The sequence below is a fragment of the Bradysia coprophila genome, unplaced genomic scaffold (genome assembly GCF_014529535.1).
Source record: "Bradysia coprophila strain Holo2 unplaced genomic scaffold, BU_Bcop_v1 contig_732, whole genome shotgun sequence".
Lineage (NCBI taxonomy): Eukaryota > Metazoa > Arthropoda > Insecta > Diptera > Sciaridae > Bradysia > Bradysia coprophila.
In genome coordinates, this window is record NW_023503972.1 from 5,477,869 (window position 1) to 5,493,822 (window position 15,954).

General features: G+C 36.6%; 1 protein-coding gene across 9 annotated transcripts in view; it reads right to left on the bottom strand.

Annotated features, from left to right (window-relative positions):
* The window catches only part of LOC119084342 (low-density lipoprotein receptor-like), a 162,318-nt gene that overhangs the window by 4,710 nt on the left and 141,654 nt on the right, over positions 1-15,954 (bottom strand). For 4 of the 9 annotated variants that reach the window (XM_037194274.1, XM_037194275.1, XM_037194276.1 and 1 more), the window contains 8 exons: positions 12,106-12,370; positions 11,810-12,029; positions 11,649-11,748; positions 10,977-11,573; positions 10,709-10,918; positions 10,335-10,533; positions 9,716-9,970; positions 7,501-7,809 (listed from right to left, as the gene is read on the bottom strand). In XM_037194274.1, the coding sequence (XP_037050169.1) occupies positions 7,501-7,809; positions 9,716-9,970; positions 10,335-10,533; positions 10,709-10,918; positions 10,977-11,573; positions 11,649-11,748; positions 11,810-12,029; positions 12,106-12,370 (2,155 nt within the window). The remainder of the gene's footprint in view (positions 1-7,500; positions 7,810-9,715; positions 9,971-10,334; positions 10,534-10,708; positions 10,919-10,976; positions 11,574-11,648; positions 11,749-11,809; positions 12,030-12,105; positions 12,371-15,954) is intronic. The other 5 variants (XM_037194281.1, XM_037194280.1, XM_037194282.1 and 2 more) reach the window with 2 other exon arrangements.

The window sequence follows — 15,954 nt, forward strand, 5'->3', positions numbered from 1 at the left end:
TCCATGCACTTACGCCATGTAGCTCTCCGCTAACAGCAGAATCTCCTCCCGCTTTTCATTGTCAAGAAGTAAACAGAGAGCTAAACGGCGTAAGTGCGATTACAGCTTTACGGTAGTAGAGTCATGAGCAATGGAAATTCACTGACACCGTCTAAAAACCATGTCATTTATATTCACTAACGAACCCTTTACCAAGACGGTCGCGTTTAGTTTTCAGGACCTGAAAGTCCCGAGTAACGACGTGTCTGGTGATTACAGCAGAAAAATTACAAGAAGTCTCGACTTATAAAACTCTACATTTGCCTGGTAGTTCTTCGAAGTTAAGTTAATGTGCAATAGAACATTACTCATCAATATAGGACAAATGATGGAAATAGTACTTCTGGTATGAAGTTTATTAATCTGAGGCGAAGACTCTCACGAGAAGACATTTTCATCAAATTTGATTTATTGACAAGTTGACAAGTACAGAGTTCCCACTCCTCCTAAAATTCATAAAATTCCTAAAATGGACCAAATCCTCCTAAAATCTCCTAAAATCTTCTAAAACTCCTAAAATTCCTAAAACTGAATAACAAGTAATTTTTTTAATTACGCTGCAATGAATTTGAAAACAGTCCTTTCTTTGATCCTGAACGTGGATTTAGCGAAAACAAAATTATGGTGAATCTTGTTAACTTGAAAGAAGGGTCCAGTCGACAAGAAACAACTGATAAATACCAAGTTCCTGGTCTTAACTGGCGTCAAAAAAGTGTAAACCATAAAAGTTTCAATTATTGAACTACATAAGTAAAACGATGCTTTGATAAAAAAAAAACTTTTTGTCAATTAGGGGTGTATGATGGAGAAAGGATCGAGACTGGCGTAAATTTTAAAAATTCATTTACAACTTGAGACAAGTCATAGAAGCTAAATTTTTTAGTTTTCGGTCTTCCACCTACTTCGACTTCTACCAAAAACCTTCTTTGAGATCTTTGTTAGCTGCATTAGTCTTATTCTACTAATTGGAGTCCAGTGCTACAAAAAAAATTAAATCCAGGCGAAGTTTGTCGAGAAGGTATTTTTGGTGAGTCGTCAAAGTTTGCCGACTATGAAAAATTGAGTGGATTTTAAACTTGAAAATTCGGAAATTCTATCAAGAAAATAATTCGATCTAAGAAAACTATTTATTTACCCCCCTTGCCTTTGAATCATTAGGTTGCATTGGTCCAGAAACAAAGAAATTTATTGACAAGTTGGGATCGTTGATGAAGAGAGCATCAGGGGAGCCACGTTCCAAAGATTATCTGTTGCAGAAAATTTCTATTGCTATACAAAGAGGCAATGCGGCATGTATTCTTGGAACTTTAGGAAGTAATAGAGCGGATGATTTTTATTTATTGTAATATTTGTTGATTGAAAAGATCGTTTTTTTACTGACTGCGCCGTATGCGAGCAGTCTTTTTTATCGCTTTGAATAAATAAATATGAACTGAAAATTCGATCTTTGCTCAAGTGGGCTTAAATTTTTGCGAATGTTGTAGGCTATCCAGAACAAAAAAGTTTTTGAAAATCATGTGAGAAATGTTTGTTTCGTGAGTGTTTGTTTGGTCTAAAATTGAGGCAAAATGGCTCAATTGAGAAAATCGAGTTTTTGACATCTAGTGATGATAACAATTTTTTGTGGACTATGCCTGTCTCGATCCTATATCCTTCGCACATCCCTAATTGAACATATTAATTTTCTGAAACACTTTTATTATTTTACGAAGTGTATGAGAAACAGAAAGATCTTGAGGTTGCAAAAATTCCTCTGGAAATTACTTATAAAACCTTTATCAAATCTCCTAAAATACTCATAAAATTACTTGCAAAATCTCCTAAAATTCTCCTAAAATTACCGTTAAAATTAAATTGAATAATTGAATAATTGAATTAAAATTAGGAATTTTAGGAGCCTTCCTAAGTCGTGGGAACTCCGCAAGTACTTCAAAAAAAATTAGGACAAAGTTTCGCGGTCATCACGTAAAATCAACTTTACTTAACGTTTAAATTTGTATTGATCATCAAATAAACAATTAAAGTCAGGTAGGTCGAATAAAATCGATTTCCGTATGACCATTATCAGCGATATTAAGACCTTAACAATAAAATCTGTTTCATAATACGAAACTCTCGTATGCATCGAAATTTTACTGACATAAACAGCTCAACCGTCTGATGGATTAGTTTAATTAGTTCACTCTTATATACATATTCAAAACGAAACGAGCCACAATACAATAATATGGCAAATGAGATAATAAAATGAGGTAATCACACACTATCCATTACACTGGTATCTTAACTCCGAACACACAGCGTCGGTACGTAACTCGGTACCATACATAGCTCAATTTCATGCACAACACCAGAATGTCACATTGTTTTCTAACAACTTTGGAATAGCTGAACCTGAGACGAATAACTCTGCATAATTATACCCAACATGTATACCGTGTGGGTGGATGTTTTGGCATATAAATAATACGGACAGGAAGCTACCTACTATAGTGCAACTAAGTTCTACGCGAGTTGGTGTGACATTGTTGTGCATTTTTTTCCTTCCCAATGAAAGCATAGTTTTCGCGAATATTTTCCGAGACACTAGTATGGCAGATTGAATCGATATTAAGGCAAAGCTTTCATATTTTCAAAGTTTGGAAATTTTTCTCGTTTTTTCAAATTCGGAATTTTGCTGCAGTCACTACGTTCAATGCTAAAAAATAATGGGATAAGAAAGTCCGCCAGAGAAATGCGTGCTTTTTCTGTCAAAAACTTTTCGCCACATATTGACACTCATAACAAACAAAACTGATAAAAGATTAAACTATCGTCCGTGTATAATCAAACACAACACACCGCAGAGTGTTCGATTCAGAATTTTAAATGTTATTTTGCTGAATGGCATGCTCGTTCTCGCAATTTATATTGTTCACACGAAAAATTTTCTTTTTATACAAAATTCACTATGGCCAATGTACGGTATATTATCCGCACATTATCTGTACTAATAATGACGATCTACTGAAAATGTGAAGTGCTATGCGGTAGTGATAGAGCGAACAATTTTCGTGGAAATATAATTTTTATGATCGGTACAGATGTTCAGCGGAGAGAACATTAACAAACACTTAAAATGTGTTTTTCTTCCGACAGGCGATGATGGTGTTCCGTTGAACAGATTTTATTTGGAATGAAGAATGTTTATATCGTTGGTTGATGGGAAAGTAATAAAAATGGGAAATTAGCTCAACGTTGAAAGTATTCGAACAAAATTGATAAATCGAATCAGTGAACAAGAGTTTAGTTTGTCAGGCAAAGCTATGAACCATACGTAGGACTATTAAAGTTCAATCGCTTGTGTCAATCCAAGGAATATAATTTACTCACTTAACGTGAGCCATGGACGAAACAAAATGCTAAATGAAGTGACCTTGTGTGGCATGCTCTTGGAAAAGGTCCGCTACTTCTGGCTGTAAAATTAAAAAAAGTCCTGGAAAGTGCAAACCCAAAGGCAGCATTCGACCCTCATTTATTGAAATCGGTTTGGAATTGGCCTGAAATAGCCTCGAGGTTTAGAGATTTTCGGAATTGACGCCATTTTGTTTCAATCGAAAAAGTTGTCCCACAAAATGTTGGTACTTGGTCAGGATTTCCTTATTTGACTTTCATTTTTTCATATAAACCGCTTTTCCAGCTGGAGCTGAGAAACTATTTTAAAAAATTGAAACAATATACAACGAGCGGAGTGGAGCCATAGTCATCTGCTATTGTCAGTAACGACGAAAATGAGCAATGAGATATGGATGCTGTGCTCTTAAATAGCAAAAATGATGTTAAAATATTATGAAGTAATAGATTGTTGAATGTAACATACAGGTGATGCAAAGGGCGATACTTTTAACAAAAGAAGTAATAGATTTTTTTGAATGTTATACATTTGCACTATTGTATTAGTCGTGCTTGAATTATTCAGTGATTCAACCTAACTAAAGTTTCTGCTTAGACCTACAGTTTTTGCATTTGTTTCCCACTGTAATATGACGACAGACCAACTTGCTGCTACGTACACCAAATCAAATGGTGTTTTTTCGTGACGGAAAATTGAAACAAAGAAAAAATCTCAAAAAAATCATCGAATTTTCGAGAGAAATTTTTCGAATATCCCTTGTAATTTGAAACTGCAAACTTTCCGAGTCCGATGTATAGTAAATCTGTGCAAAAATTTCTAAATAAGGAACGCAACTTTTGTGACTGGAATTGCATGTATGTACAAAAAACATGAATTTTAATCAAATTTTGTAATTGACTATCCTGAGGGTGATCTACAAACAGAACCAAAACTTTTATTTAGTCTGATGATATGTGCTTTTGATGGAAATATTTTTTTTTATTAAAAGATGAATTGCTGTCGGCATAAATCCTATCACCGATGGGTTTATTTTCGTTTGGCTGAAAACTTATGCAGCTCTCAGATAATTTCGGATCTAGGATAGATAAAGCCTCTGACAAATGCTGTCAAAAGGCAAAAGCTTAACTCGAAATCAAATAAATACATAGTGAATGCAAGGTAAATGCTGAGTGCAGATAAAGTAGACAAATCCTGTCAGTTGCCTATCTGTTCTCTTCACAACCCATACCAAACAAATTCCCAAACTGACAGCAATGACTTACATTATAAATACTTTGTAGACGAATTACAGGTGGAATTTAATCAGTTCAGTGAAATAAAATGAATAAAAGAAGAAAAAACGGAAAATCGCTTTTCGTCATTCACTGCCACATTCTTCGTTGCCGTAAGGTTATTACGTGGAGGATTTTCTGATATTACACGAGAAATGTACAAAACCGTAAATCAATTAAGGAATTCCAATTTTGAAATTGTTTCGAAGCTAAAAACTATATCTCTGTAGTTTACAGCCAGCATATCATTTGTGCACATACCATCACAAATGAAAGTTGAATCGCTTTTCTTGTTCTCTTGAACGATTCTGATGGCTTTCGATTGCTTAAAAGTTTTCTGAAGTGAAGCTTTCGTTTAATCGGATATTGATCGGTGGGGATTACAAGGACAATTTTATCATCTTTGCCATTGGTACATTTGCTCTATTTTGCAGTGAGAAATTTCCATTTTAAACAGTTTGATAATCTATTTAGTTTGAGAAAAATACTTGAAATCATTCGAGAAAATTCTTGACGGATTTGGAAACTATGTCAAGAAGCAGAACAACAAATCCACCTACCTCATACACAATAAAAAAACAACAATTAATTCCGCTAGAATTTGTCATCGAACACATTGCACAAATTCAAATCTTTTAACATATGGGAATGTTTTGAATTGTGTCGATTATAGTCGCGCATAATTTGTGTTAAAAAGAAACCGTAAATGATTAATCGTCTGGTTGGTATTTTTGGAGTAATGGGTATTGATGAGGTGACACTAATTTTCTATTTTCTTTTCTTTCCAAATTTTTTACCAGCTTCGGTGGAATGGAACTGTATGGACAGTGATTGCACGTTTTCTTAGCTCAATTACGATAATTTTGGGTATTTTCTCTGACGGTTTCATTTATTGATTGCCGAGATGGTAGTCGGACATTGTATGACGTAAGTTTTGTATCCACAAAGTATTTTAGGTGAGTGGATTTCTCACACATGCCAAAAATGTTTAATATGGTGGCAGGTCTATTCCCGAGTAGCCTGCTCATTTGTTTGTCTGTTATCTAACTTAATATTGATAGGCTCTAATAAACTTATAGCAAAAAAACACGAAGAACTGTAAAACACGAGAATATTTTTGGTCCAAGAGCTTATGTCACGAGATGATGCCATATCACAAAGTCCGCAAATAAAGTTGGAATCTTTGGTTAAAAAGTCATGGTCGGGAAAGTTGACCAGCGTTACAATAGTACCACTCTTTTAGTTCCACTTTTTTCGTAAAAGGAAAAAGTGGAACTATCTTCACGCCGCATATATGCAGCGTTACAATAGTTTCACTTTTTTAGTTCCATTTTCCTTATACAAGTGGAACTATTGTAACGTTGCATATATGCAGCATTACAATAGTTTCACTTTTTCCCTTTTACGGAAAAAAGTGGAACTAAACGAGTGGTACTATTGTAACGCTGGTGGAAAGTTGATGGAGCTACCATGACCGAATGGAGTTTTCTATCTCCAGCATGTTAGTGCCACGTCAAAGCTACATTATCAGGCTGACAACTCTAGTCAATAGTAATGGTAACGGAGTACTATACCACAAAAATTAAATATCTTTTGACTGCTCCTAGGAAAAACTAATTTAAAATAAATTCTCTTGTGATCAATTCTTTGCACCATTCTGCGTACAACCTTGGGTCCATGCGGTTCATAACAAAATCAAGTTTAAGATAAATGAAAAACTGTTGGGAATTGCATTGCCAACGATAAAATTAGTACCACGAATCAATTTACCGGAACCGGGAATACTTCATTACTTCGGAAACAACTTTGTGAGGTAGACAACTACTCTTGTCGAATAACAGCTGCCGAAGCCAGTTGCTCAAATACACACGAGTAAGTTTGAGAGTATCACACAGTTGTAATGAAGTACGCAGCAGTACCAAATGTATTCTGATTTACTAACAACCCATTGGGAAAGTTGATTTCCATACCCAGGTGAATGAAAAAAATTAACCGAAAATAGTCACACGTAATGGATATGCATCATTTTCGCTATCTAATTGCTATCTAATGGCCAACTTTCGCATAGGACAGGGGATAATAATTCGAGACTTACTGAAAACCCAAGAAAACACACCAAACACAATCATTAAATTCGCATCTGAAAATCTAATTCAAAAATTAATTCGTTGAATCGAATTTATTTCCAATTTTCACCGACTGTGGTTTCTCTCTGGTCACACGGTCTGCTTATTTTGCTTGTAAATAATGAAAATAAATTTACACAAAAAAATCAACAAAGTAAAAAGTTTTATGTTTTCATTGCGTCTAGCATCTATGAATGATTGAGTTAACTCCATCGTCAGTTACCCGTGTTACGTGTGGTGTAAAAAAATAAACAAACAAAAAAAGTAATACAAAGTGTGCCAAACACTCAAACACGCTGTGTAAAATGAGTGTGTTTTCCCTGAAAAAGTATGTTATGGAATAGAGAAAAAAAAATAGCTCAACACCAAACCCACAATATAATTTAAAACCACCACCAAAATGTATGTTCGCTTTACACAAAAAAATAATATAAAAACTGATGGGCTAAGAGAGAGAAATAAAACGAGACCAAAACGGAAATGGGGATACAAACAAAATACAAAACTCGCAACACAAATAATATTACAACAACAAAAAAAAATCTTACAAAAAAGGAAACAAAAAATAAATCGAAAAAAAAAAACAGGAAAAACAAAAACCTCCAACACACTAAAAGGATTTTAAACTAAAATGAAGTTTCCGTTTTTTTTTACGTAAATGAACGTGTACCTTGTAGCACCTTCGTACACAACCAATCCAAATAATTCGTCGACACAAATTGATTATCTAACGTATCAACGTTTTCATCATACTTCTGTGCCACGGTCCGTTCGATATGGACATTAATCGGATGAAAGTCGCGATTATCTTTCCAGTAGGAAGTCATAATCACGGTGGCGGACGGATTGGCACTTATTATCGACGATGATGATGATGATGGCGATGCTGGCGATTTGATGCGATATTTGTGTGACGAGGATTGGGTTAGGTTCAAGCAAAAAGCGTACAGGTATGAACCATGGGTATTATTTACAAAAGCTGGTTGGAAAATGATATGGGAGAGAAAAATCGGTGAAATTTATCGACAGAATTAGCACAAAACAATTTTTTTTTTCATTTCAAAATTCAAAAAAGCAATGGATGTGATGTCAGGTTATATCTATGGTATTTACGGTCGACTGTGTTTAAGTTAGGCTTAAATAGTTGACGCGATTATTGTGGTTTTTATTCGATATGCGTTACGATACAATGCGATTTTCCATGTGGTCAATGTGGTTTAACGACTGAACAAATTTCCCGAAAATTATTTCGGAACGGCTATAATCGAATAAGCGTTTGATCGATATAATACCGAACAGAGGTGAGCTGGCCGTCTATATGCGGATAACAAATGGGAGCACAGAGCTTAATTTTGAACTTTGCGATGGGAACGTGTGTTCTACATATTCGGACGGGAGGAAAGAATGCAGAAAATTTAGTTACCCATTGGTATTGCAATGGAATCGAAAGTAGGATGGTTTGGTGCTACGTTTTTTATCGGCTAGTAATTCATTTTTCACACCAGGAGGAATAACCGCTAAAATACTGTTGGTAAACCATAGTCTATTCAAATTTTTGGAATTACTCTTTTAGGACAGACATAATGAATGCAAAAGTAATGAAGGAAGAGATTACTTTTACCATCAGACACTAGAAAGTAGTTTTAACAACTGAAGTAACATATTTAACTCTCTCATTTTGCAACGTATAGAAACGTTTTCATACTAATGACAACAACATATCGTATCTAGAGTTCCTTTGGAGACGAAGAAATCAGTGTCGCACGTTTGGAATTTTTGCACCATTTTTGTTGAAAACAATGAAGAGTTTACGAAGGTGTGAAGTAATAGATTGTTTACATTGTCCCGTGACTACAAATTTTTGGGGACTACAAATCCATCTTATTCCATCTTTTGGGTGAGTAGTGTTTAACACCAACACAAATAGTGGGGTCTGTTTGGGTGTTAAAGCACCAGAGACTGGTGTGCATATCCTCAGGGATTATCTTCTTTACATCGGCTTAGGTTTTATACATTCGGATATTATGAACTTCACGATGACGATTTACCATCCCTGGATGAGGAAGACCTCTTAACAACTTTCTGCTGAAACCTGGAAAATTCCAGTGACAGAAGAAGGAGTAAGTGTTGGGGTCTAGGAAAGATATTTGATCTAGGTTTCTGCTTTCACATGTCGGAAAGCTACCTAAATTCCAATCTAATCAAATTCACTCCATTTTTTTTCACCATGGGAACACAATACACTCTTTCGTCCTACTAAATTAATAGGATTGCAACAACTAAGGGTGACTCAAAAGTCTTGTGAAGCAAAGTTTTTTCGAATCTTTGCACTTAGTGGAACTTATCGAATTTCTATAGAACTTAACGACACTCTGTCAGGCTTAACGAAACTTAGTTTCACCGAAAGTGTTGTGTGTTGACTGAAAACAAAAATATTCTGAAATGACCGTTAGTGGAAATCGAATCTTATGAATGCCGAAAAGGGAATAACACCGAACCGATCCACCCTATGCCAATAAAACGATTTTATCAACTATCCGTTCGATGCCGTGTGTCAATGAGAGACGAGCCAAAGGAAAATAAATTGGAAAAAATCTGCGTCGCATCATACACAGCATTTCATTAAAATAAAATTCACAATAAATTCGTCAACATCTGTTTGAGCCACTCCATGCATTATTAATGGATTAAATGAAAAATAGCACAAAAAAATCCCCCGGATCAGAAGTCGTAAAATTTAATGAAAAAGCTTGATGACAAAATTGAATTTTTCTCTATTCGTTTGTTATGAATAAAGCTTTTCCATTGGACCCGGCCGCGTCCGGTTAGATGGATGTGAATGGAATGGTTACTATGATTTATTAATATTGATGGAAGATACTCACAAGGAGAATGAAACGATGGAGGCACCAAATGATTTGTTCCGCTACTATTCGTTGGCTTATTGAGACGGTGCTTTTCAGTATCATTGTCATAAGGCGATTGATGTTCAATGCTTGTTTTCTTAGGGTATTTGGTCGGCATACCGAATATTTTTGGTGGTGGTGTCGTTGTTGTTTTATCCGATCGTGGCAAAGTGGTCGTTGTTTTTATTCGACCACGGTATGTGGTGGATGGGAACTTTGTTGTTGTTGTCGTGTCTTTGTTTATTTGGAATATTTTCCCGGTTCGATTTTATTATTTTCATTTTGTTCGAGTAAAATTTATTATTTTCATGGATGGGAGACACAGTTGGTCGGATATACATAGTGAGTTGGAAAGAAGAAAAATAAATAAGAAAAAAAAAATCAAAAATCAAGAAAAACAAAAAAGAAAAATTTTGTACATCGCGAGTATGAATTTTGTGTAGGTGACGGTGGTGGTGGTGGTGGTTGTATACAAGTAAAAAGAGAGTTTGAAAAATAAAAAGGAGGAAAATCAAAATCGCTTTGTTAATAACTTGGCCAAATCCGATTCGAGTGTAGCTTAAGTTGGCGTACAAAATACACAGAATTGGGTACTTACCGTCTTCCACACACATCAGGCCATCATCCATTAGTTTCAAACCGGTCGGACATGCACACGATATCTGAGGACTTCGGTTGTTGATTTTCGGAGCGGGAAGACAGAGATGCGAACAGTGGCCGTTGACTGCTTGACAATAATTTATACCGTCTGGTTGACGATATGGATGGTATACATGGATGGTCATTGGATGCTGAAGCTATTTAGGTGGATTTAAAGGACAATGTTAAAATCACTTAAAGTTGAAGAATTTAATCCGAACGAACGGTGACGGAGTAACGATCTCGTCATTCACATTCCAATTAGTAAGGTTTGGATGTGGTTCAACCAAAATTCGAAAAAACCCGCCATTTAAAGGGAGATAGAAAACTCACCATTCTCAGTGGGGTGATAGCAGTCACATTGTCTCCATTGAATTTATTTGCTCTGAACACAGCTGCTTTATCCCAATCGGTCCAGTAAATATGATCCTCGAATGTCGTTACGGAGAACGGATGTCTCAAATTGTCTGACGAATACAGAATCACCCTGCGATCCGAACCGTCATAGTTACACGATGAAATCACATGCAATTTAGCGTCAACCTGCAACCGTAAAATTTGCGATTAAATTGCAGTAAACGGACATTAGCTGCATTCATACCCAGTACACCCGTTCTCTTACTAGATCCAAAGTCAAACCATTCGCCCACTTTACATTACTGCTAACGATCGCTTGTCGATGTGTGCCGTCCATGCCAGCACGTTCAATACGCGGCGATGATCCCCAATCGGTCCAGTACATCCATCCGTTCAACGGATCCAGAGCGATTGCACGCGGAATTTCCAAGTCGTCCTTAATCAACGATTTGCCCATATTTCCGTCAAAATTGGTCACTTCGATCGTACACTTCTTTGTGTCCGAATAGTAAATGTGACTGTAGATCCAATCAACGGCCAAACCGTCCGACGTAACCAGTTGATCCTTGACAACGACGGTCCGGTCATTGCCCTCGTCGATGGGTGCTTTGTAGATTTTCTGTTCGGACACATCGCTCCAGAAAATCATTCCCGTTCGGAATACGTAGTCGAGAGCTGTGGCCGATTTCGTATCGTTTACAATCGACGTCATTTCATTGTGGTCCAACGCAATTTTTCTAATATCTAGACGACGGGCAAACAGTAACGACGCATGACCTTCCGTTGCTTTGCATCGGGTATGGTGTCTTGGATCACGCATATAGCCAGCACCGCATTCACACTGCAAGTTGAACAGTTTTTTTCGTTAATTATTCGTTCAAACGATTTTTGCATTCAACTTTGAATGGCTCATTACCTTGAAGCTGCCGACTTCATTAATACAAGTCTGCGAACAGGCCCCAGGATCGCTGCACTCGTTAATATCTTCGCATGTCTTGTTATTTACCAATTTGTAGCTAAAATCAAACCGATTAGCTCAACCATTTCTATAATACCTCAATTCAACAGCATTATTACCCAGATCGACACTCGCAATAGAAAGAAGCTGGAGTATCTACGCATATGTGTTCACAACCTCCATTACGCTGTCTACATTCATCAATGCCACATTTACTGACAGGTTCATCCTGTGAGTCCGGACAATCTATTTTCGAGTCACACACTTTGGAATTAGGTATGCACATGCCACCACCACAGTCGAACTCGGTCTTTGGATCACATTTTCGCATTGGCATGGCTGTACCACAAAATAAATTAATTTTTCGACTCGACAATTTGAGATTCTACTCTCAAAATTCCAATAGACAACTTACTGCAATTGAATTCGTCGCTTCCATCAGCACATTCTGCTTTTCCGGAACACATCAAATGACCGGGTATACAAGTGCGGTCTTTGCACTGGAATTGATCGGGACGACACGTAACATTTTGACAATGTGGTGGCTTTTCATCGTCACCATTCGGACAGTCTACGCCGCCATCACAAAGCCAGCTTTTGTGAATGCATGTGATACGATCGTTGCATTGGAATTCGGTTTGTAGGCATAGCGAAACAGCACGAACGGTGTTATTGCAACCCTGAAAATTGAAGAAGGAAAATTTTTTGTTTGAATTGTCGAATCTCAGGGTCAAAAAACCGTCTGGCATGGGAAGAAATGACATAAAAGATGTCGCGTCAAACACTAGGCGACACTAGATACTAGCTCTGTTATTGTTTCAATCTTTAAGACCCATTCATTACCGAAACTTTGTGCAGTTGAGAATCTCACTGTCTCAGGTCTCTTTATCGCCAGGTATACTACATTTTCTGCAATAGCTGTTCTTTTGTGTGGCAGCTATTGTAGATTACGTGGGTACAAAGTTACCTGCTTCAGGTGAAATTTTCACACCCAACCTAATGTCATCTATGATGTACTAGGAGCGTAACTAGCAGGTAGGAGTCGAATATCGTTTCTCTCAACAATATTACCAGTGAACCGTGCCAAAGTTCTACACTCAATTTCACCCTACTTGAACCGATTCAAAGAGTTTTGAACTCTCAACTCAATAAAGTAGTCGACACGTTAACCACTACGCTATTGAGTTGTTGGCGAGGATTTGATGTGGAAATGTTCGAATTCGTTGTAAACTTTCACTTTGCCGATAACTCATTCTCATCTTCATTTTCGTGTCACGAGCGGCTCAAGGGCCACTGTGATGCAAGACAACTCACCACAATTATACGCTGATTAGAAAAAAATGAGTGACGTTAGATTGCGAATCAATAGACTATAGTGTTTGTCGGTCCCTTTCTGCTGATGGAAAAACCGATTTTCTTCCCGGGAGAAAAATAAGCAAAAACTTCCCGATTTTGAATAAAATAAAAAAATTTGTACCGAATGGGACAAATTTCCCGGGAGCAATGCTCCTGTGCTCCCTATGCTTTTCCATCAGCGTCCTTCTCAAGGCCACAGTCTGCAAACCCCTCTAATGCTCTGAACGAAAACCGTTCGTTTTGACACTTTTGTGATAGGAAGGCCTGGCCAGACATGCGATTCAGAAATCTTTAAAGAACGGGTATGGTCATATAGTTGACAACGACAAACATAATGAGGGATAAGCAATCAGGCTGACGGCACCAGTATCAGGACATGAATCGTTAGTCAGACACGTGTTGTTCATTTATTTATTTAAACGTTTATCAATGAAAGAATAATGGCTCTCCAAAGACTAGTACGCCCACCCTACTTTCCTTATACTTTTTAATAAATGTCTGGCCGTACAACACCACTTTTCCTTCAAATATTTGTAAGTACTCTCTTTAAATAAGGTTGTACACTGTTTAAATTACCCTACCACTCCATCCACATTTTTGCCATTACACATGAGTTTCCATTACGTAGAAGTTCTACGTCGTAGAACTGAAATCTATCAACTTATAAAATAAAGCCTCTGATCTCTACTATGAATTCATTAAACCAGTTAAATAGAACAGAAAGGAAACGACGAAGAAAAATACTACGGAATCCCACTCAGATTTACATCTCAATTACTGTCTGACTTTATCATTTTACTCGGCTAATTCAAATTAATCCAATTTTTCATTTGCGTTTTGTTACATTTCAGCAGCGAAAGAGTAAAGTAAATAAATTCGAAAAATCAACAGGTTTAATAAATACCAAATTCCTTCTAATTTTATCGTGAAAAATGTTAACGAACATCTCTCGCAAACACATCCACATGCCTTCGAGCGAAAAACGCTTCAAACGCGAATCAAACACACCAGCTTTGTGTGTCGTCCATTTGATGAATTTGCTACGTTATATTCAACGGCATGTTACAGGATATCCTTCGACTCAATTGTTATATTTTATCATTGTTGTGGACCATAAAATAGCAACATATAGAGAAAATATGACCGGCAATTCACATAGAGTATTTCAATGATCCCGCAAAAAGTAGGGGGTAGAAAAAATGTATTCTGAAGACGAGGAGAGGGGTGCACAACCATAGAGAGAAAAAATTTAGGAAAATAGAAAGGAAAATTGAAGTAATAAATTTTGCCATTGTTATTTCCATGTAATCTGTGTATTACATTCATTCGTTTTTATTATTCCGATTTTTCTTCTTCATTTTTTTTTTGGCTGGGTATTCCGTCGACCTATCGTTACATATATATAAACGTATACAAAAAGCGAACACAATAATGGACCACAACGTTCTGGCTCATCTCCATCATCATCATACAAATATATTCATTTCGGATTTGGAGGCAGGTTTCACTCCTAAGTGCAAAAAGATAAAGGTATATGCCGTGAGGTATACTATCCGCCTACCAAATGCTAATACACTCACTCATTCCAATCATCTCTCGTCCATGGATAATATGAAAAAAAGGTTAATTCTAAATTATGGTGCTGATTTGGCAAATTTTTGTTGTTCCGTTTAGGTTTCGGTTAGAGGGACTGATTTTTGGAGATAGTGAAATGGATTCGTCTCTCTTTTCTGTATAAATAAATCCAATTTGTAAATATTTAAGAATTTCTAATGGATCGAAATGGAGTTTAAGGAATGTATTCGACATCCTAAACGGAATTTATGTTTATGTATGTTGTTAGCATGTTCATATCACTTAGATTCGATTAAATTGGACATATTATGTGCCGAATGACAACTGTCTCGTGTTCACAAAAGCAAAATTCTGGCGTTTTAATTTCGAAAATGAACTTTGGACTAAAAACTAGAGATGAGCGGGTCGACATTTTTCGAAATCCGACAGCTGCGAACCCAAGGCGAGAGCACCACCTCATATGTTGACAGACTTCATTGGAGTTCCACATAAAACTTTAAAAAATAATAATCAAAATCACCTGGCCGAAAAAAAAGCAAAACGAACCAAATTCGAATGAAAATTTTGAAACCCTAAAGTGAATCAGGCTTTGGTCGAGCCTTCGAAAAAGTTCGGGCTATCCACCCATCTGTTACTCAAAACAATATTGCCTTCGATTTTGGGTCATTCCAAGAGTTGAATTTATCGATGCAAAAAAACTTCCTAAACTTCCTGCGACTTCTAAAAATTCCGAACAATTCCGAAAAAAAGGATTTTTCTGACAATTTTTCGGAAATTTCTCAGATTTTTTCGGAATTTTCAGAATTAAAGTTCCCAATAAAAAGGCGCTTTTGTGACGTTGGTCTAACATTGGTCATGTTCGATTGCAAAAGAATTCCTTGCACCAAGGCAAGCGGAAAAGTATTTTGCAAAGACTCTGAAACGACCAAACTCAGAGTGAATATTGAATACAAATTGTCGAAATGAGGAACCACACTCCTTAAATTCCTCCTATTGTATGAGTGGGATTGCTCCTTTGATAACGAGAAACATTTTCATTATAACTTGCTAGTGCAACACATTCCACTTTTTGTAAAATAATCTTGATGGCCATACAATTTTAACATTTCGTTAGCAAGTAGCCGTAGCGCCAAATACCCACCGAAACTTAATCAGTACTAGAGTAGTTCGTTGAACTGAGTTTAGATCACAATTTATCATTTGATTGTTTGTAAACGAAAAGAAAATCTTTGGATCGTGTCCAAGGCAACATACGATTTAACATTAATTGCATCGACGGTCGGAAAGTTGCGTTTTGTGTCCGTCACACAAACCTATTGTACGAAACCAGCTC